The following is a 23,300-nucleotide window of genomic DNA, read 5'->3' on the forward strand; positions in this document are numbered from 1 at the left end:
TGAGTAGGGCTGGGAGAGACCCCTGGCTGAGAGAGCCACTGCCAGTCACTACAGGCAAAAGCTGAGCAAGATGAAGCAATGGTCTGACATGGCATAGGGCAACAAACTATGTTCCTAAGGAACTATAAAATCTAGTGGTAGGAACATGACGCCTCTTGTCTCTGCACTGCCATGGTGGCTTGACAACTCTTTGTCCAAATGGCAGTACTAGTGGCGGTCAAGTGACCCTAATCAGCCAATGGAGTCCCACCTGTAACTATAAATCGTCTGATTCTGGCCCAGTTTCTCAGTCCGTGCAATTCGCTACTCTGAGCAAGTTGAGCTTCTAGAATCTTTGACCCTGCTTGCCAGCTGAGGGTCACTCCAGAGGGTCACTCCAGAGCCCGAACCCAGACCATCACCATAAGCTAGCTGGTCCAACTAAAACTCCCACATTGCTTCCAAAAACATTCAAGGGTTTTGCTCGGCCTTTGCGGAAAGCAAGTTCCAGGAAAGAGCCACAACTTGCAAGGATAACTATCCATGTCTGTTTACTGATCTGTTAATAATATTATTATTAAATATTGCTCAGCGCTTGTTATCAAGCAGCTACAACAGGCTACATCTCACCAGCATTCCAAAAATGATTGCCACCAGCAATGTTTTTGCCTGATTGTTTTCGCCTGGCTGAAATGTGTCCTCGAGCTCTTGCCTTCCTGGATTAGGGATTGAGAAATAAAATACTTCTTCATGCAACAAACACTGGAATTTGCTCCCAAGAGGCAATGATGGCTACCAACTTGGAAGGCTTTAGAAGAGAATTAGACAAACTCATGGAGAGACAGCTATCAATGGCTACTAACCATGACGGCCCACGCTCTGTTGGAGGCAGCAATGTTTATGAATACCAGGAAACCACAAGTGGGGAGAGTGTTCTTGTGCTCATGTCCTGCTTGCTGGTTTTCCGCAGACACCTGGTTGGCCTCGATGAGAGCAGAATATTGACTAGATAGACAGGCCACTGGCTGTTTTATGTCATTAAAGAGGGATGTGTGAATATGTGCAGAAACTGAGCTACAGTATAAACGTAAATTGTGCACCTGTTGTTGCACCCTCTTTTTCTTCTGGCCCCACCCATCACCATCATATGGCCCCAAAAATGTGTTCTTGGTCTGGAAAGGGTTCCTTAGCCCTGTCTTATGCAGTTAATAGCTACAGGAACCCTACCAAAAAACAGAGAATTCTCTGCATTTAAATTTCTCTAAGAAGATAAAAAGGAGGCTATTGATCAAGCAGGTCGCCCTAACTCACAGCCGCCTGACCCAGCTTTTTTCAAACAAGAGTTGCAGATTCAAGACAAAATAAGGGATCTGGCACTCCTTTGTAATCAAATATGTTGCTTCAGATAAGGGTCAGCAGTGTAAACCAGGTTGAATTACTCATTTGGCTCTTATCTGCATGGATGCAACAACAGGCTTGAGAGACAACAGCATCTTCATTGTTCCAATGACCTTGTCCTTGTCATCAATCTGCAAAGCTGCTGGTTGCTGGGGGGGGGGGGAGTGTGTGTGTTAATCTCTTTCAGGTAGCGGCTAAATCAAGGCATAGCTCCTGCTTATGGGGCATGCTGATTTCCAAGGTTACTGCCACTACAAAGAACAAATGTGAACAGTGCTTAGAGGGGGGGTAGGAGGCCCTTCACTAAAATCCACAAACCTAGAGTCCATGCCCCACCTCTCCCCATAGTCTAACCCAACAGCGTGGAAGGTCATAAATAATAAACAAACAAATAACCAACAGTAGATTGGGAAAAGTTTCTAACTCCCAACTGTTTATAACACCAGCAACAAGAATGGCCTCCAGTGACCTGAACTTTTCCCACCCACAACCTGCGGGTCCTCATCCTCTGATCTTGCAATTCCCCCCCCCCCCCTGGTGCCACAGGGCCTATGACACTTGGCTCAAGAGTGGTGAGAGTGGCCACCTTTTCCTCCCTTCTGTGCAGAAACTAGGTAAAAAAAATCAACATTCCTTCATCCGACCACTTTTGCCTCTGGCCCCACCCACCACTGACATGCGGCCCCCAGAAAGCTGCCCAGAAGGGAAGGTGGCCCTTGGAATGAAAGGGGTTCCCTAACCTTCGTATAGGAGTTTCCTAAGGACTGGCACCACAGCAGACCCTCAAGCCATGCCTTCCAGCCACCACCACCGCCTAGTTCCTCCCAGCATCTTCTCCTCTGCCCTAGGAAAGCACACACAGACCCAGAAAGCCGTGAGATGTGGCCATCAAGGTCAAGACTGGCAGGAAGTGCTAAGTTTGCATGCAAGGAACAGCCCCATGATTTACCAGGTGATGAAAGAAAAGAAAAGAAAAGAAAAGAAAAGAAAAGAAAAGAAAAGAAAAGAAAAGAAAAGAAAAGAAGTCTGAGCTAGAAGAGGAAAACATTCTCCAATTCAACCACATTTTCCCTCCTCGCCCAACAAGCTCACTTCTTGGTGTTGTTGTTTTAGCCCAACCGTGAGCTCAAAAACGAACACAAATTACTATGTTTGCCAAGGGTAAGGCTGGGAGCGGGCAAAATAATGGTGCCAAAGTCAATATCAAAAAATGTTTAGAAACATTGGCTAGAGTCGTGGCTGGGGTCAGAACTATGTCACACATTCAGAGAAGAGAAGGAGATGCGGCCCAATTCAGGGCTTTATAGAATTCAGACTTTATAAAAACAAGTAAAAATATATGTTTCTAGACCTAGTGATGGAGAAGACATGTTTGAAAGGGCAATAAGACCTCTCAAGCAACAATTGGGGGGGGGGGGGTGTCTTCTCAACTTGTGTGCTTTACTTAATCACAGGATCCAGCTTCTCCTCTTTATGAATTTCTGATATGCTAGTGCAAAATTGTGATAGATGTGCTATTTAAAAATACAACACACCTGCAGACCTGAGTTTAATCTGCAGCAACCATCTTTGCCAATCCAAAAGCTATTGCCAGAAGGTTGGGGTGAGCCTCTTCTTCAGCCACCTCCTAGCAGGCACAGTCATTTCGGACTGGTTCTCCCCTGTTCAGAAGGAAGCTAAAGGGTGAACTGCGCTGGCTGAGGAAGGGTTAATTTGAAGACATTAAGTTAATCTGCAGATTGGATTTTCTTGGAGAAAACAAAATGGTGTTGATCCAGATAAAGCAAGTCACAACCAGTGGAACAAGTTTGGTTGCAACCAGTTTAAGCTCGCTGTTTTTAATGGGTGCTCAGGGCTGACCATAAAAAATACTCTCTGTTTTCCCCACTTCTCTGACCGCAGGTAGTAAAGGGGCATTTCAGCTATTTTTGCAGCGGTCGGGAAAGGAAGGGTTGAAAACAGGAGGAGATGCTAGCAGCATCAGTGGCGGGTGCATTCTTCTAGGGAGCTGGTGCCTACTGTTTTTATTTCTCATCAATCCAGTGGGAATTACTATATATCAGGGGAGAGCGGTGGGTAGAGCCAGAAGCAAAAGTGGGTGCAGCTACAAAAGAAAAGTTTACATTTGTACAGTAGGCTAGTTCCTACACGCACACACCTCTCTCAATCCTCTAGGCAGAAAAGCACGAATTCAGGCATTATTAGCATTCAAGGGCTACTTTCCAGCCAGGATGTGATGCATATAGGATGCGAGGCAGGATCAGTAGAGGATAAGCCCTAGGAAGCGTTTCAGGAGCCAGATGGAGAGGCCATCAGGGCTCCAGTGCCTGAGGTTCTCCACCCCCCATCTATGATGCAATGTCATTTCCCCATGACTTCTGGAAAATAAAAATGGTGGCCAGCTGCAGGACAACTTTCACACGCGGTCACATGTTGAGCACTGTCATCTCAGCCTTTGTGAAAAGCCAGTTAAGCTGGATTGAACTGAAGATGCTTGAACATGGCATGCCTCTTTTCTTCCCAAAAAAGTCACTGGGTCCCACTTCACAAGCTCAGCTGGCACCACAAGTTGGCATGCCTGTGTATGTACTGAGGGGCCCACACTCAAGAGGTAGGCCCACGGACAGCTGCCCCCTGGACCTACTGTAGATATACACACTTAGGAAGGGGGCAGCATGGAGGGTGTCATGACCAAGGAATGGGCCGTGACTCTGGGGAAGAGCACCTGCTTTGCATGTCGAAGGTCCCAAGTTCAATCCCCAGCATCTCCAGGTATTATTATTATTACTTATTCAACTTATATTCCACCCTTTATCCAAAGATCCCAGGACAGTGTACAACATTAAGAACATAATTTACACAGCACAATGATAAAAGCAGTAGAGCTGGGAAAGATTCCTGCCCGATAGACGGTAGAGTGGCTGCCAGTCCGTCACATGAGTTACTGAGTTACATGGAGCAATGGTTTGACTCGGTATAAAGGCAACCTCCTAAGAGCCCTCTGTAACCTGGGGCCAGCACTGTCAGCCACACCCAGGCTCCAAACCCCTGGCCACCATACAATTCACTTTCTTGATTAAACAGAGGAGAAGAGAGAGCGCCACACACTCACCACATGCTGTTGACTTATGGCTACCGGGTAGGACATGGCATGAGGAGGATAACGGGGTTCACTCCCTCGCCACGTCTGCGCCACAGGTTGGGTAGATCCAGACATTGTGGAAGAAGTCCAGAGGGCTCTCACTTTTTCTTGTGTAGATATATATATAGAGAGAGAGATTCCCAGAATCCGTGATGCGAAGCACTAAAGAATCCTAGATTTCCTCCTCATTACGCACATGTTGGACGACTCATGCTGCGACTGAAAGGTAAACAAGAGGAGAAGAGAGAGAGAGAGCGTTAGAGCACAGTCAAAACCACTTTGGGAAGAGGCCACAGCTTTGTGGCAGTGTGTATGTTTTGCATGCATAAGGTCCAGGCTTCAATTCCCAGAATCCGCAGGCAGAGTTCAGAAAGACTCCTGCCTGAAACGCTAAAAAGCTGTGGCCAAGCAACACAAACACTGATCTAAAGGGTATAGTTTCCTAGTTTCAACTGACCCAAGCAAACCTGAGAAGAATTCAAGCCAAAGAAAAGGCCGTATCCAGCTACGTTCTATCAGAGCAGAGCCATTATGAACCCTTAGTTCCCTCCACTTCAACGGGTCTACTCCAAGAAGAACTGAATAAGAGACACCCTCAACTTCTAGCTCTTCTTATCACTCGATAGTCATTCCACCACTTGCCAACCTCTGTTATCTTACCCAGGTATGTATTATTTAACTTTACTACAATGTTAAACCAACGAGCAATGAATTCTTTACTTGTAGAACACTCTTGCCAGATAAGCCCGCCCTGAAGAAAGGCTTGAAGGCAGCAAGCTCTCTCTCCCCAGCTACTGCCCCCCCCCCAGCCCACAGGAAGTTCAGCTGCCATCTTGATTAGAAGCCAATGGCAGACTGATCCGCCACCAGAAATTTGTATGATCCTCTTTTAAACCCAGACACCGCAGGATTGCACTGTCAGTCATCTCTCTTTTTTATTTTAAAAAGTTAAGAGAAAATAACTAATTCTTTTACCCCTTCCACATAGGGGATGCCTTCCCAGTCCCTGGTTTTGGTTGCCCTCTTGCAGTCCATTGTTACTGAACAGATAAAGATGCAGGAATGTGAAATGTCCAAACTCTGCTTTTGCTTCCCTGCACCAAAGTGGAGACCACCCTGATATATGCAAAAATAAAGCAGAGTTTTACAACCTGCTGGCTTTTTATGGACACTTACAACCTATTTTGCTTGAAGATGGTCGCGCGCTTCGCTTTGTCAGGTTTTCTATTAAAAGTAACGAATGTCTCCATGCGCGCCCTTGACTGCCAGCTGTTTAAAGAGGCATTAAGCTTGGTTCCTGGCATTAACTCTTAATTATACAAAGCATAAATTGCCCACCGCTGCCTGCAGGGCAGATGGGAAAGCTGCTACCACTCAGCTGCTGCCCATCTTCTCGGAAGCACACAACTTCAGCCCACTTTTCAAGAGCACAATTTTATTTAAGGTTTTTTTGCTTTCCTTTTTGCAAACCTTGCAGCAGAACCAAGGGGCAGACCTCCCCACCACAAACAAGGCTGCTTCCTTTTTACTTTCTCCTGATCTCTGTTGAAGCTGAGAAAAACAAGCCAAACAGACATCGATTTCAACTGAAAGTGGAACGCCTGCACATACAGAAGTATTGAGAAAGAGGAAGAAGAATGTCTCTTCCCCCACCCAACCCCTCCTCAGCCTACAAAATCAGTCTGCGCTGATAAAGCATCCCCACTTGACCACAAAAACGGACACCAGAGGGGCTGCAGTTCCATGCCTGCTTACATGCATGTCGGTTGAGGGATAAAACAACTGCCAAATCAAGATGCTACACACACTGGCTACCTCAAGGCTGGGTTACTGCAACATGCCCTATGTGGGGCTGCTCCTGACACTGGTCTCGGGGGTGCAGACAGTGCAGAATGTGGTGGCTAAGTAGCCCAACACAGGACACCTTGCCAGTGGGATTAGCACCAGCTGCCAGTCCGCCACTGGGCCATACTCAAGCATTGGTACTAACAAAAAAAGGCCCTATACACCTCAGGACCAGGTTACCTGAGAGACCGCAACACCCCTCATATACCCTATAAGTCACTGTAGTCTGTGCAAGAGATTTTCTTTCAAGTTGCAAAGGTATCAGAAGCCCTCTTAACAATAATTCAGAGCACAGCTTTTAGTGTGGACACTGCCCGTTCTGTGGCGCACCATTCCTGCCCAGAAAGGACAGGCACCCACTATTTGCTCTTTCCAGAAACAACCAAGGTTTTTTTTGTTTCAACAAGCCTTTCTAGAGGGATGAACAGGTTTCTGCCACAAATGTCCACTTCACATTGCTTTTAAATTAATCTGGTGTTCTTTCTGTGTTGTCTTTTAACTATTTTAAGGTGTTTTCAATGCATTTTGCAAATTACCTAGATATATGTATGTGGAAAGTGTTTCTTCATTATTATTATTATTATTATTATTATTATTATTATTATTATTATTATTATCATCATCATCACTACTACTACTACTACTATTAACCAGGCAAAGTCTTGCCCATATGAACCCAATCCTGGAGGCAGAACTGCCATAACCAAACTGTCTAGAGTAAGTTTCCATCCCAGAGACATGAATCCACTGAAGTGTAAAGCCTGGAAAAAACTCAGCTGCATGTCGGGGATGAGGGGATGGTGATTTGTGGTGGCAAGGGAGAAACCTGCCCTTAATTTGGCATTACTGAAACTCTTGGCCTTAAAGTGGAGGCTGGGACTGTGAGATACAGACATAGGCGCCGACTCCATGGGGCCTGAGGGGGCCCGAGCCCCCTCAAAAATTCGTTTGGGGGGGCTCTGCCCCCCCAATAATTTAAGAAAATTATTAGGCACCTTGCCAAAAACCGCGCAGGGGATTCCGGCGCGCGCCTCCCAAAGTGACCGGGAGCTCCTGAGAAGGGGCGGGCAGGTCGGTCAGTCAGAGGAAGACCCCCAGCGGCGGGACTTTAGAAAGGAATGGAGCCGCGGGGCCGAGGAACGGCGTATTCGTCGCCGGCGAGGGACCGGGGTGAGGGGAGAATGGAGGGGACGGGAGTTCCCGCCGCCGGAGCGGGGCTTTTTTTCTGGGTTCGGCTAAGGTGACGTTGGTAGGAGGGGGTGGCCGCCTCCCGGCGCGAAGCCTGGGGAGGGCAGGCCGGTTCTTGCATGCAAAAGCACCACTGCCATCCTGCCGCCAGTATGGACCCCGGTATGGGCCCCCCCAATATTTTTTATAAGTCGGCGCCCCTGGATACAGAGGATGCTTTGCTTTCAAGCTTCAGAACAGAAAGTTATCATGGTGGTGCAGAACAAGAAGGGCCTCTGCAACGGGCAGGCAGTAAGAAGCTTCTGCACTGGCCAGGACGGATATAAACGAAGCAGCCTGGTTTTCTATACCTTCGACTGCTCAAGAATTACAAGATTCCTCACAAGTCCAAATTCCATATTCAGAATCTCCACAGGCTAGTAGCTGAACATTACTTCCATGCTGGTGGTGCGATGGCATCCTTCATTGACCAGAGGGCAGCAGGCTAGCTTAGGTGGTACACAGCAGGGCAGGTTGGGACTCGAGGGGAAGCGTGGTAGGCTGCCATCCTGGGCCGTAGCCCTACTCATAGTAGACCCCACTGAAATTAATGGACATGGCTAACTGAGGCCCAGTAATTTAGTGTGTCTACTTTGAGTAGGACTAGTATTGGCTACAGCCCCCTGCCCATGCCACTTGAGACAGCTGCCTCATTCTGCCCAAGGGTAGGACGGTTCTGCCTCCAGAGTTACCTGGACTCCAAACAAATTTAGAAGTACAGGTCCAACTATTTCTTTTTCTCATAAAGCACCATGCAGACAGAGAAAGGGTGGGGGAGGGACCAGCAAAAGAAGGCCCCTTAATCCTTCATAAAATCACACTGCCTGAGAAAGTAAGTAATGGCAGACAAGCTGGATTTAGGGAAGGATGTCCGTCATCACAACTATTTCCCTGGAACACAACTGGTATGGCTGAACTGAGCTTTCTTTAGATGGAGGTCAAGGCCAGCTTAAAAAACAAAACACACAAACATAACTGCAATGTAAACCAGTGTCCACATATGAGAAACTCAGGAGAGAAAATAAACTGTAAGCACATGATGAGTTTACCATACAGGGAAGATAAATATCCATGCTTACCAACTGATCTGCATTCTTCACATATATTTAAACAACACAATAGCCACCTTCATTTCACCAACAGCTCGTAATAATCCTCCATTTGCAGGTCCCTTGTGCTTGCATATTAGGATAAACGATGCTTTTCTAATTTCCCTTCAATTTTAAGCACCTGTGGGGGGGTATTCTCTCACTGAAATGTGATGCTCATTTGATTCCCCCCACATCACCTTCCTAACACACAGAAATTGTATTTCTGGCAGAAACTATCTCTGATGTCTTTGGAATGTCACGGAAGGCGCCTGCTAGAAATTCCTTTGTTGAACATAATTGCTTGGATCACAAAACAATATTTTTAATGATTGAACATCCTGAATAAAAGCTGCAAAATACGTGCCTTGATTGCTTTGAACTCTGCTGCATCGCTACACAGCTTTTGTTGTGTTCCTCCATTTCAAAGAACATCAACCAAACCAAAGAAAAAGCCCCCACATGTTTTAAATTCAGGGTGTTCTTCCTCCCAAAATCGCCACCCCTTTTCCATTTTGTTTTGCACCTACTGGTATGGTTTGGGAAAGCAAATGCTAATTTCCATAATGGGCCCAGGGCATTCTTGCAAACACTTCCATAAAATTTAGGAGCCCAAAAACTTTTTGAAATCGCCCACCGCCGTAACCCGGCATGCTCAGCATCATACACTGGGAATCAAGGGAAGGAGGCAGGTGGTGTGTACAATTTTTCTGAAGCTTCCCTAGCTAATTGCCTAGAGTAGTTTTAAAAATTATCCCTGACAACTTGTCCTGCTAGCTAGGGCTGATGGGAGTTGTAGTCCAACAACAGCTGAAGACCCAAGTTTGAGAAACATTGACCTAGAGGCAAATCCTAAATGCTGCAGATGAACAGGTAAGTGACTGTTTGTTTGCTTTTTTGAGTATCACCAAGGAATACAATATGGCAAAGTTTTCTTTACATTTTTTTTAATCCATCGCTTTCTTGGAAGATGGAGCAAACTTGTTTTCTCCTGCTCTGGAGGTAGGACCCCAACCAATGGGTTCGCGGTACAAGAAAGGAGATTCTAACTAAACACCCAGAAAAACTTTCTGACAGTAGGAGCTGTTTGACAGTGGAACAGACTCTCATGAGAGGTGGTGGCCTCTCCTTCCTTGGAGGTTTTTAAGCAGAGGCTGGATGACCATTTGTCATGTATGATCTAGTTAAGATTCCTGCACTGCAGGAGGTTGGACTAGATGACCCTCATGGGTCCTTCCAACCATACGATTCTAACATTCTCTAAAAATACTGGTTTCAATATGTTTCTCTATGACTCTTGCTGCTGGTCCTTGGACAACAAAAATTCTCACAATAATCATCACAAAAGCGCTAAAAGGTAAGTCTTTGGTGTTATCTACTACAGAAAGGAGTGTGTGCTGCTTTCTTTTTGCAATGGAAAGGCAGGAGAGGAATGCTTACAATAAAATATGCAAACCAACATCACCACCACAACCCCTTTGCTTGTTTACCCATCTCTATCCCACCTTTGCACAAATGCCTCAAGGCAGCTAACAAAATCCATTTCAAGTCAAACACAGTAGGGAAGGAATAAAACAAGAGCGATCTCTGCATTCACCTGCAACTATGGTTTATTGTAACATGCAAACTGGGCCAACATACACCCACAAGGAATTTCATTAGCGCAAGTAGTTTCTGAGCTCTGGGAGCTGTACTGCGCCTAAGATTTCAGATTAAAACTGCGGAGTGGAACGAAAGGAGGACCTTTTTCGGCATCCCCACTTCTAGCTTCTCTGTGAAGACTGGAGAAGAGACCCTCTTAAGAATATTAGCAGGGTGGGCAGGAGAAGGACTAGACCCTGTGAAAAATGAACGTAATATTATAGCTGCAGTTCATTCTTTTTCAGCTTTGTATTCTTGCCACAAAAAGTGTGCCTAGACATTCTGCTGTTGCACCCATAACCTAGGTTTAAGTTGCCATTTAGCTCCTAGCTTTCCTATCTCAGTTTCTAACATTGCCTGCTTCTCTTTCGGGGACACAAACCCATGCATGACTAAGACAAATGCCTTCCTGCCACCTCACCATCCCACACTCCACCCCCAAGTCTGTCTGTCTGCCTGCCACAAAAAAGTGCATGGCTCTGGGCAAGGTCTGCTTTCCCCCTTTTCAATGCCTTCACCACTTAACTGCCAGCCCTTGTCCAAGTGAAGCATCTTTATTAGTTCCTATTATTAGAGTCCTCATCTTCAGAGAGAGAGAAAGACACTTTCCCAACATGACTCACAGCAGCCTTCAATTACTGATGAGGATGCAAGCAAAATAAAAGGGGGGAGAGAGAGAAGACATCTTGATTCTGAGAGCTGTTATTGTATCTGGGAGGCTTGAGAGTCAAAAGAGGGAGGTGGGGTGGAGTGGGGTGGGAGATGCTCCGCCTGCTTCCATTTAAAAACAACATGCAAAACACAGGGTCATATAGATGACTTGCTGAGTACGTTTTAGGTTAAAGTCACTTCTCATTTAGAAACAAACGCCAAAAGGAAAGGTCAACCAAGCAGCAAACAGGACATTAAAATCCAAAACATGATACACTGACTTTAAAAATATTTGTGTGTGTATTTATTACCCAAAGTCATTTTGTTGCCAACTTTCAATCTTCCATATACCTTGAAATTGTTTTTTTGGGTTGGAGGAAAAGGGGCAGGAGAAAAGGGGCAAGACAGACATATTCAGTAATTTTTTTTTTAAAAAAAGTGGGTTTCTTACTCACTCTTACACTATAAAAGTACAGTGGTAAAATCAGTGAAAACAATGTGCAATCAGAGGAAGTGGGTGGGCCCTGTAAAATCATGGACATGAAAGAAGCATTCTCTTCTTCACAGAGCACTCTACCTTCCTTTGATTCAGGTCTGGTGAAGGATCACTTCACCCCCTAAGTCCCAAGCAGCAGTAGTCCTCAAGAGGACATGCTGGTACAATTAGCTACTGACTGGGTCCATGGTCCATCTATAAGACATGGAATCCAAACTGCTTTGGAAGTATGCCACATGGCAGGTCCAGTGGACAAGGATGGTGGGAGCTGGGGTCCCGCAACATCTGGGAGGTACCAGTTTGGGAAAGGCTGGAACCAGACCAACAAACTGGACATAATGAACAAAAACCCTGCCTCCCAAAGTCTGTGTTCCTCACTACCACTGTCACTCCTTTTTCTTAGCCACCAGGCATTGCCCTCCACCAAATAAATAAATTTGCACCCTCAATCCCAAACACTGCTGGTTGTGTGCCACTGTGGCCCTGCCTAGAGTATCAGAACTGGAGACTTAGGAGCCATCAGGTTGCAGAAAGCAGAAGCAGCAGACAGGTCATCCCTTTTGTGCCATGAGCCTTCTTTTCCCCTCCCAAACTGACTCAGCTATTCATTTCCCCTCCAGCTGCATCAGCAGCTATTCTGCAACCAAGGCAGCAAAAACAGCACCTAAGAGCAATGGCAGAGCTGACGGGGGAGAGACTGCAAAAGGCAGGTGTACAAAAATTGAGATTAGGTGACAAAATATTTAAGCTAAGAGGGCTTGGCCCCTGCACAAATTTATGGGCTTACTAGAAATCGTTTGCATTCCAGACACATTATAGGTCAAGTGGGAGGGGAAACAGTCTTTAAGCAAGCACATTATGGAGATATCCAGCAGCAGCAGCAGCAAATCACAATCTGTGGTCTTAATTCTATTTGAGATGCAACTAGGGAGGGAGGTGGCGGCTCACCCAATCATGTTTATGTAGCCCAAGGGCTAAATGTAGCCCTCTATCTGGCCAGTTTAGGATTCTTCCAGGTGACGCCTCCTTTCTTGTTGTCCAGGCCACGCCCATCACTGAAAGTGCTTGAGTGTTTTAGTCTGGCCGAAATGCATCCTTGAACTGACAAGGGTTCTAGGTGACAAGGCTTCACTTTTCCATTTCACCTCTCCCATCCACCGATGAAGAAAGCCAGCCTCAGACTCTCCGCGATGCAGGAGGTGAGGCCCCCTTGCTCCCCACTCCAAATCAGCTGGTCAGGGTGAAAAGGAGATCTTGCATCCTCTAACCCAGATTCCCACAATTCAGCCTCCCTCTGTTTCTTCTTTCTCCTCTGCCTGAGCCTGCCAATCCAAGCTGGAGCCCGACAGTGTTGTAGTGCTCATCACATCCAGAAACACACCGGTGCCTGAGACCGGGGTGGGGTGACGCACGGGACCCCCTCCATGGGGCAGGGTATCCAAGTGGGCGGGCTACGCCACCTGAACAAATGCATCCCTCCCAAAAGGGAAGCAGTGGTGTGCGCCAGCCCAGTGCTGTCAGAAAAAAACATCAAGGGGTGCATCCTTTTTCTCAGGAGGGAAATCTGCAGGCCAGCGCACACCAGCCGCGCCCTCCCGGGTGTCCCTTCCAGGTGCTCTCCTGGCAGCGTAAGCCACCCTGCTTTTTTCAGAAGTGTTGGGCCCGCTGGAGGGCAGCCACAGCCAGGAGGCAGGCAGCAGCTGGGGCGCCCTGCAGACCCTGTGCCACCTGCATCGCACCCCACACTATGTTTCCAGGCAGCGCCGGGCCCGCCCTCTGGAGGGAACCCTGCAGCCCATGGCCCCCGCCCCCCTACTGTAGAAACACCTGGCTTTTGTATGGCTGGGAATGGGATGCAGCCTGCTGTGATTCCCATCTGTGCTCAGCCCACTGTGCCTCTGGCCCTGCACATTGCTGGCATGGTGGTTTCCCATGAGGGAATACTCTTGACTGAAAAGGCTTCCCCATTTCTGATCTAACTCATTGTGTTGGACAGATATGGGTTTCATTCAGACACATAATTTGGCTATGGGCAGTCAGCTCCTGCACTCCATGATCTGGACTGGAGTATCAAGAACAATCTCTGTACTCCCTCCTCTATTCATGTCAGCGGTTTAGGGAATAACATCCTGGTTTGAACTAATCATTGAGATATGAGAGATTTGTTCTGATTGTTGTTTAAAAGAATTTGTAAAATTTGAAAATTTAATAAAAAGGTTATGCAAAAACAAACATATATTGGGAACACCCTGGAGAGCTCTCCTGGCTCGCAAGGAGACCCTCTCCAGAGCCCGAAGAGGAGGCTCTGGGGAGGGACTCCTCACAATCCAGGAGGACACTCTGGGGTTCTCCCCATTTCTGGGATCCACTTCTGGGTTCCCGGCACCATGCATGTGCGAGGACATGTGCAAATAGAGCGCGTGTAAATTGAGGGGGTTGCCTGCAGAAAGTAGCATGTGGCTCATTCCCAGTCCTCCAAACCAATGTGGGCTGTGCCTGCTTCTATTCTGTCCCTGGTGTCATGTGGAATATACCAGTAATAATGATTTGAAGTATGCTTTGTTTTATTTTCAGTTCTATATTACCATTTTGGGTGTTCCTCACCTTGGGGCCTTCGAGTGAAGAGTTCACTATAAATATTTGAAGTAAGTAATAATCTGAATCCAACAAAGGGTTGGACTAACATCAGACGCCATGCAATCAAAGCTCCTACTGCAAGGTAGAGTTGTCCCCTTTCAAGTTCCCTACAATACGCCAATCTATAAGAACGGCCAATATAGCAGAAGGATAGACAGAAAGATTTAAACCTCTCCATCCAGCCAAGTACCATGATGTTACCTGCTGCAGATTCCGATTCTGCCATAGTCAGTGTGGCCAAAGAAACCGCTTGGGGGCTGGATTCAGTCCACAGACCATCAGTTCACCACCCCGACAAATAGTCTGCACGAGTAGTAACTTTTGCAAACGTACAGTGGTGCCTCGCAAGACGAAAAGAATTCGTTCCGCGAGTCTTTTCGTCTTGCGATGTTTTTCGTCTTGCGAAGCACGGTCCGTCGCAACTGCGCCTCTTCAAGCGGCTTTTTAAAAAAAGCGCAAGACGTTTTCGTCTTGCGAAGCAAGCCCATAGGGAAATTCATCTAGTGAAGCAACGCAAAAACGGAAAACCCTTTCGTCTAGCGAGTTTTTCGTCTTGCGAGGCATTCGTCTTGCGGGGCACTACTGTATTTGCAAGGCTGCTTAAATCCCAAGCATGAATATCTGACAGCCAGCAGTGCATAGGAATCTGCCGTATGTTTCCTTTCTCACCAGGAGATGGTCCAACAAGGAGAGTTAAAGTCCCATTTTGACATTTGTGTCATTTTAAGTAAAGCACAAGATTGAAGTAAATTGGATTAAGTGCAAATCTTCCTCAGATGTTTGCGGTTCGGACTGATTTATAGATAGATGTCATTTTCACGTCACTCTGGGTTATTTAAGAAGCCTCTTGGCTGCTGCTTCAACAGTATTATTACAAATCACACATGGAGATGACTCTGAAGCAAAAGGCAGGGAACAAAATAGCATATTACCCACAGCAGCTCCGAAGGAAGGAGAAGTAGGTGAGAAATGACATTAATAATGATCATACAATAAAAGTATCTGGAAAATACAAATGGCTCAGAGAAATAAAACAGGGAAAAGCAAAACAATGAAATCTTGTTGCACCTTAAATACTTAACAGATTTATTGTGGCATAAACCTCACATAATTGCATTTTCCCCGGTAACTGCATTTGTAAATAATTGCAAACACAATTATGTGTAATCACATTTTCCCTGCAGCATCAGCAGCAGCCAACCTTGTTTTGGCAAATGCATCAAGCTAAAACCCAATGTTTTGTATTTCAAAATGTTTACCCTTTGTTCCACTAGTTTACATGGTAGCTTTCAAAAACTATATGCAGATAAAGTGAAAAGACTATTAAAAAAAAAAACAACCCCAAGAAAAGAGCAGTATACAGTATACAAGCATACAAAGAATCTGAGCTCAGCAGATATTTGGTGTGATTAAGAATCATACCCAAATGACCGAGGAGAGTTTCCAGTTTGCTTGCATAATTTGCTTGCAAAAGGCCCCAGGTTCAATTCTAGGCAGTTGGTCTGTCTGTAAGAAGCACTTAGCCGCCTGGAAGCTCTACTGTAAGGTTCCCCAACCTTCTTTGTTCACTGACCCCTTGATGAGATTATAAAACTATCATTGAGCCTGGTCCAGATTGTTAGGCGTCTAACTGAAATAAAGTCAAGCAATATAATCAATATTTATTAATCACTGATGCCCCAAAATCATAAAAAAGTAAAAAATAAATATTTTATGATTTTCAGAGATTCCTCCCTAGCAAGGGAAGTACACTCTGTGCATGTCCACGCCTTTTATTTCTGTAGCTCATACGTTCTAATTAGATTTTTCACACAATACCTCATGGACTTTTCTACCCTTTTTGACCCTATCAGGTCTTATTTCACCCCCTGCACTGTCCCATCAACTGGAGGGGGGTCAATATCAACCATTTGGGGAAACCCTGCTCTAGAGCAATCCATCTAGAGTCAAGCAGGCTGGCCCTTTTGAATCAAGAGGCTTCTCTTAGCAAAAGTGGAGCTAGCGAGGTATCTGGGGCCCCAATTTATGGCTCAGTCTAGGGCTGGCTGCTGCTAAGTCAACATCTGAGCTCTGCTCTCATGGAGTCTGCAGCCTAAGCTGCCCAGGGTAACCTTACCTTGCCTCTGCTGAACTTCTGTTGGACTCACCAATGACTGCTGGTTGGTAAGATTCTACCAAATATTATTTATTTTTATTCTTTAGGGTCTTGTCCCACATCGTCAGTACACTAGTATTCCCAAGGTGACTAACAAAAACCAAACAAAAGCACCATACGATCAATGAGAGGCCAATAAACGTAACAGAACGGGGGGGGGGGGGGGGACTTATCTGAAAGAATGGATAAATTTTGAATCAAGGTCAGAAACAGGGAAGGAGCCAGAGATTAGCTGGACTGAGCCACCAGGCTCACCTGACTTGCTAATGCAAGAGTAGGCGCTCAGGTTCCCTGAAGGCAGGTGTATATAACTGAACTGCTAGAGATCAAGAAGCTGGAGCAACTCCCCTATGAGGAAAGGTTACAAGGGGGGTGGTTAGTTTAGAGTAAAGGCAAGTAAGAGGAGACACGTTAGTGGAGGTGGTTGTTGTTGTTGTACCCCACCCAAGTGGACAGTGAAAAGCTTTTCTCCATCTTTCATAAAACTAAAACTTGGGGACATAGAATGAAGTTGAAAGTTAACAAACGAAAATACACTTCTTAACAAAGCATATAGCTAAAACTCTGCAATTTGCACCCACAGAATGTAGTGGTGGCAATGAGTTTCAATGGACTTAAAAGAGGATTAGACAAACTGGTGAAGGCAGCTATTCTGTACCTTCACTGCCAGAAGAAGTATGCCTCTGAGTCACAAGCGGTAAGAGGGCTTTTCTTAAGTTCCTACGAAATGCTGTCCGTTGCACATTTAACATGTATCAGGAAGACGCAGGGAATCTCCTAAGAACAAAATGAAATAAGCAGGCCACAGAAAGCTGGCCAGCCTCCCCCGACTCCCGTCCTCAGCTTTGTTAATGGCTCAAGATGTTATGGCCTCCCTATTCATTACAATTCATTTCTGAACTGCCACTGAGTCCTAATCCAAGGTGGGTGGGGGAAATATTTCCTCCATCAGAAGCAGGGTCTTCCTACATTATTTAACATGCATTCTGTAGGCTAAACTGACAGGCCTATTTTACTTTAAAGAAAAGCTAATTGAAAAAAAATTGCTCCTCCAGGTGTCAACACATTGATAGGGTTTCCCGCTGTTTCAGACATCTTGATATTTCAATTTTAGCAGTATGATGGGCCTGCGGGAAATCGGAGAAGGGAAAGCACTTGTACTCCAAAAAGAGAAACAGTGGAGCTGAGGAGAGTCGTTTTATTTCTAGAGAAAGGGCCTCGGGGAACAATGTGCCTCTCTGGAATTGCGAGATCTGGTTCACCAATGCATCTGCTCCTTCAGAAAGGCGAAGAAAAGCAGGCAGGTGAAAGGGAGTCAGATAAAGGCCTGCACCCCCAGCCCCCTCTCACACTTCTTGGGGCTCAATGGGACTCAATGGTGATCCGGGAACAGACTCCATCGATGGTGGCACCACAGACAAAACAAGCCAGCCCAAGCTTGCCTCCCTGTGATTCCCCATTAGCTCAAGGGGACAAATTAAAATGGACTACAATCTAAGGCGCAAATTCAGCCAAGAGCAGACCAGTTACACACCATTCAAGTGCTTATAGGAGGAAAACACACTTTTTAAAAGCACCTCTTAAGGCTGACCCCCCCCCCACACACACACACCTAGGTGTCTTTTTCTGGTTCACATTGGGTTCTTTCTTTTGCTTTTAGTTTCCTAAACAGACCTTAAATATCTGTTTGTTTCAAACGGTGTTCTGTTAGAAATGTCATGAGTTGGGTTTTGAAATTTTGTAATTGTCTTATTTGTTTTTCAAGAACTGTTTTAAACTTTAATTAGATAACTGCAATTCCCCGCACAGAACTATAATTCCCAGCATGGTTGAACGATCCTTCTCAGGAAGCTGTTGCTCTGTAAGAGAAATTGGGTGCCTGGCTAACAACTCTGAGCACCCATAACACAAACTACACTTCCCAGGATACTTTGAGGGAAGCTGCCCCTGTTTAAAGTGGCATGATAGTGCTTTAAATGTACAGTGCAGATGGGGCTTAAATGCTCTTAGGACACATGGGAATCCTATAGCTAAGTGGATTTGCACGTTCTGAGACAGTGTGCCCCTTCCACACTTTCTGCAGTTCCTTAATTTTATTTTTTAATATCTTCTACACATCCAAATTCATTTAATTTGCTCATTTAATTATCTACTTTAAATATATACTCTTATGAAACTGCAGGTTATTACAATAATCCTGCTAATGTTTTGATCTGTTTGCAATTTATCTGTAAATATTCAAAAAAACCATTTCCATTCTATAACAAAAAAGTTTGTTATTTTGATTTCTTATTCTTCCAGTAAGTTTCACCATTTCTGCATATTCCATAAATTTTTGTATCCATTCTTCCTTTGCTGGGACTTCTGCTTCTTTCCACTTTGGGGCAAGTAGCATTCTTGCTGATGTATATACATAAATAAATTTCTGTCCCTATAATTCCCAAAAGAAAAGCTTCTGGTTTTTTTACAAAAGTTATTTTGAACATCCTTTTCAATTCATTGTATATCATTTCCCAGTATGCTTTAACCTTACAACAAGATCACCACATAAGATTAAAAAAAACCCTTCTTTCTCTTTACATTTCAAACACTTGTTTGATTTAGATTTATACATTTTTGCCAGTTTACTCGGTGTTAGATACCAACACTATATCATTTTTAAATAATTTTCTCTTAAACCATAACATGCTAAATTTTATATCCATATTCCACAATCGTTCCCAAACTTCCATGTCTGTATTATGATAGATATCTATTGCCCAGTGTATCATTAAGGATTTTACCTGCTCATCCTTTGTCTCCCATTCCAGTAATATTTTATACAATTTAGACAACACTTTTACATTACATTCCAACAGGTCTTTCTCCGGCTCCCCAAACCCCCGCATCCTATCTTTCTTAAATACTTCATTCAAATGATGATATTGTAACCATGTTGTTAATTTCCCAGATAATTCCTCTTGTTTTAACAAATTTCTATAAGATGACTACCCTTCTATCATATTCTTTTTCTTTACCACTTTAGCTTCCAGCGGTGAGAGCCAAAGTGATGTTCTTACCTCTAATCTATCTGTTATATTTTATCTGCACAATCAGAATGAATTTCTGGAACCAAATTGTTTTTTTCTAGGCAGCCTGAGCAGGAGCATTCACCATCAAGAAAAAGAGGATGGAATAGGCCAATGTATATGTACACTGTCCTTGGATCAAGAGATTTTCTTCTTTACGTTCTCAAAGCTCTTAGCCTGGCTCAAGGTTGTCATCTGAACTAGCCGGAGATATAACTGAGAATCAATCAAAGTCAGCCCATCATTTGAAAACTAAGACTTTAGACCTGTCTTGCCCAAAAATGGCAACTAGACATTCTGTTTTGTGACTACAGCCTTGGTTTAAGGAGCCATTTGGCACCTAGTTTTTATATCTGCATTTCTAACACTGTGCTTTAGTTGAGGTTGGACTAGATGACCCTTGGGGTCCCTTCCAACTCTACAATTCTAGGAATACCAGTTGCATGTTTCTTGCATGGATCAAAATAATGTATCCTTGGAAACCCAGTCAGTAACAATGCATTAAATCCCGCAGCTTTCTCTCAGTACCCCAACCAAGGCAGGCCTACCCAAAATAAAGCCCTTTATCTCTTGGTTGGGGGGGGGTTGCAGCCAAAAATATGAGTAGTTCTGTCCCCCCCCCCATTTCAGTTCTGGCAGTGAGTAATAACTCCTTGTAACTATGGTAACCCTGCCGTCCAAAGAGCCTGTGGGCGAATTGACACACCACTAGGAGGCCTGATGGAGGCGCAGGGAGGGAGGGAGGGCTCCAAAAACCATAGTTAAGCCAGCCGAAAAGCCTTGTCTCCCCACCCCACTTTAAAAAAACCATTTCCTTCACTGCAGCTTAACCGATTTCTACTATCAAGCTTCTCTTTCTCCAGTTTTGCAGGGGTGGGTGAAAGGGGTGGGTGGGTTATGGGTTGTAACCAGCGAAAAATTAATGAAACTGACTTAACCAGGTCCACTAATTTCAATGTCTTTACTCTTGAGTAGCACAGGAAACAAAAAACCTTTTATTTCCACACCCTTAAATTTCATAGAATCTTAGAATTGTAGAGCTGCAATGGACTCCGGGGCTCATCCAGTCCACCCCCATAACACAGGAATCTCAATTAGATCATACATAATTTGCTTTACGTTTTGGCTATGTTTTCCAGTGGGTTGCTGCATATTATTTTTGGAGGTTTTTCTTGGAGGTGGGTCCCATAATTAATTATAATTGCCTTCCACATACATCCCAAGGTGATGTACAAAATAAAGACAAATAAAAAACAGGCACCAAAAATAGTACAGAAATTAACAGAAGCTAAGTTTAAAAACAATTTTAAGAATGAAACTCTATGGCAGATATTTATACATCCAGCTGGGAAAGCGGTTTTTTTTTGGGGGGGGGAGATGATGTCGTTAGCTGTTTCTAGAAAGTGCAGATGTTGTGCACCTGTGGTATCTCAAGAGGGAAGCCGTTCCACAGAACAGGGGCAACCACACGGAAAGCCCTGCTCTAAGATACTGCTGAGCAGGCAAATTCTCATCCTATATACAAATAGTAACCTCATTCTCCAAAATGGCACCATCCTTGCACAACAGACAACAGACCTAGGGGAACCCCAAGATTTGCAGAAGTACAAAAAAAACCCTGTAGAGAACCCCCTCCCAAACACCCCAACATAGATGGAGCACACTGGTTAGCTGCTGAGAAAGGAAACCTTGGGGGATGGGATGGAGTATCCTGGGAGAGGGCATGGCTGACTGGCAAGCTTGATGAACAGCAACATTCCACATTGCAACATTTTGTTTCAGGTCCCCCCTCCTACCCCCCACTTCTTCTTTATTAACAGATTTGCCAACTCTTTTACATTGGTACCTCGGGTTACAGACGCTTCAGGTGTCAGGCTCCGCTAACCCAGAATAGTACCTCGGGTTAAGAACTTTGCTTCAGGATGAGAACAGAAATCATGTAGCAGAGGCGCAGCGGCAGCGGGAGGCCCCATTAGCTAAAGTGGTACCTCAGGTTAAGAACCGTTTCCGGTTTAGAACGGACCTCCGGAACGAATTAAGTTCTTAACCCGAGGTACCACTGTACTCCCTTCATGCAGTCTAAAATAGCTGCTGCGGTTCAACCAAAGAACAAGGGTAGGTTGGAATGGCTCGCTCATTTATTCTTTCATTCTTTCATTCTTTCATTCTTTCATTCTTTCTTTCATTCATTCTTTCCTTCCTTAAGTTATTTATTTATTTAGACTCAGAGCAACTTACAAAATAAACACTAAAACCAACTAGAACAAAAACTTAAAAACAAAAGACAGGACTTACAGATCCTGCCCCACTAAACATTAAACCCTTCGAATTAAGGGCCAGAAGCCTGAGTAAAAAATGAAAGATTCTGCCTGGTGCCTTAAAAAGATGGTGTGGGCAAGCCTCTCTGGAGAGATTGTCCCACAAGCAGATTACCCAAGAAAAATCTACATTGTCATTTGCCTACTTTATTTGTATCCTGTGTCATCTCCAAGAGCTCAGCAGGATTTATAGGGGCTTCTCATTTTACCTCATAACATCTCTGCAGGGTAGGTTAGACTGAGCCCATGCAAACTGGCCACCAAACGCCATCTTAGTAAGAATCATGAACTGGACTGGGAAAGTGTTTCACATACAGCAAATCTGCAAATCACTTCTGCAGAAACAAGATGGAGGTTTCGTGTAAATTCTGCAAGAAGGGTAGTGACCAGAGCACCTTCCACGAACCTGGCAACCTCCAAGTGTGTATTACAACTCCTATTGTTGTCAAGGAATTTAGTTAAAAATATCTTGCTAGGTACTACATTGTCAAAGGGTACTCTTTTCTTTTTGTGTACAACATAAGGAGCCTCTCCCCCCCCCCCCCCGCTGCTGATAGGAAACAGTCCCTAGATCGTTTCCCGCGTGCAGGTAGGGAAAGCATCACGGGAAGTGGCACTCCAGCCAGCCAACAAGCTGCTTGGCACCTCCCCCCATGCCGCTGGAAGCACTTCCCATGTGCAGCGGCATTAGGAGAAGCTGTGCGCCGCCAGTCAGCACCCCCAGATTGCTCCCTGGGTGCAACGGCATCTCCCCCCCCATGCCACTATCCATATATTGGACGACCCCGGTTTTTTGACATGATTTTTGTGTCAAAAAACCTCATCCAATACATGGAAAAATACGGTAATTGCTCTTCTGTAAATCTGGAGGTCACAAGGATGGCAAAGGCTGTGTTAGAGAAATCAGGAAGAACCAAGTTCGAATTCCCCTCCATCTAGTAAGCTCACTGAATGGCCTTCGTCAGTTACTACTTCTCAGGCTAATCCAACTCATTTCTTGGGAGGATAAGACTGATAGGGGGCGGACCATGTATACTAACCCTGAGCTCCTTAAGTGCAAGGGTAGTGTTTGTAAATAAATAAATAAATAAATAATATTGTGTGAATCAGCACCACAATCTTCAAAATCACACCTCCTGGTTTCCATATGAAAGTGGCAAGGAGCCTACCACCTCCTCTGCAATATGTCATTTCCCCCTATAGCAATGCAATTTACTCTGCCCATATCAGAGCTCTTTTTCATACTGTAAAATGCAGAGAGAACCGCTTATATAATAAGCTATTAGCATGTAAGGGGCCCATGGGATCCCCTTGCCACATTTCCACGCTGCTCTTGCATTTGGGGGGGGGGGGGTTGCAGGGGAGAGCCTTTTCCAGCCATTAGAAGCTGGCGTTCAATGCTGAAAGCATCCAGGAATTCCACACACCACAAAAACCCTGTTTTATAGCCTCATCAAATACATAAGCACTGGAGCACAGTGCAAGGATCCTTTCCAACACCGGGTAAATACATGCAGATTTAAAAAGTGTTCATGGGCTAAGACTGAGCTTGTGCTCAAGAAGGAAAACCAGCTGGTGGCTTTCAAAACAAACAAAGCAAAAGCCCCAAGGGACAGTTTTAAACCCTCCCTGTGAAAACCCTGCTCTGGCATGGA

General features: G+C 45.0%; 1 protein-coding gene across 50 annotated transcripts in view; it reads right to left on the reverse strand.

Annotated features, from left to right (window-relative positions):
- The window catches only part of NCOR2 (nuclear receptor corepressor 2), a 372,848-nt gene that overhangs the window by 282,412 nt on the left and 67,136 nt on the right, over positions 1-23,300 (reverse strand). For all 50 annotated transcript variants that reach the window (XM_083476607.1, XM_083476588.1, XM_083476601.1 and 47 more), the window contains exon 2: positions 4,490-4,738. In XM_083476607.1, coding sequence (XP_083332733.1) covers positions 4,490-4,594 — 105 coding nt within the window. In that variant the 5' untranslated portion in view covers positions 4,595-4,738. The remainder of the gene's footprint in view (positions 1-4,489; positions 4,739-23,300) is intronic.

This window comes from Podarcis liolepis, assembly GCF_965112155.1.
Source record: "Podarcis liolepis genome assembly, chromosome: 15".
Classification (NCBI taxonomy): domain Eukaryota; kingdom Metazoa; phylum Chordata; class Lepidosauria; order Squamata; family Lacertidae; genus Podarcis; species Podarcis liolepis.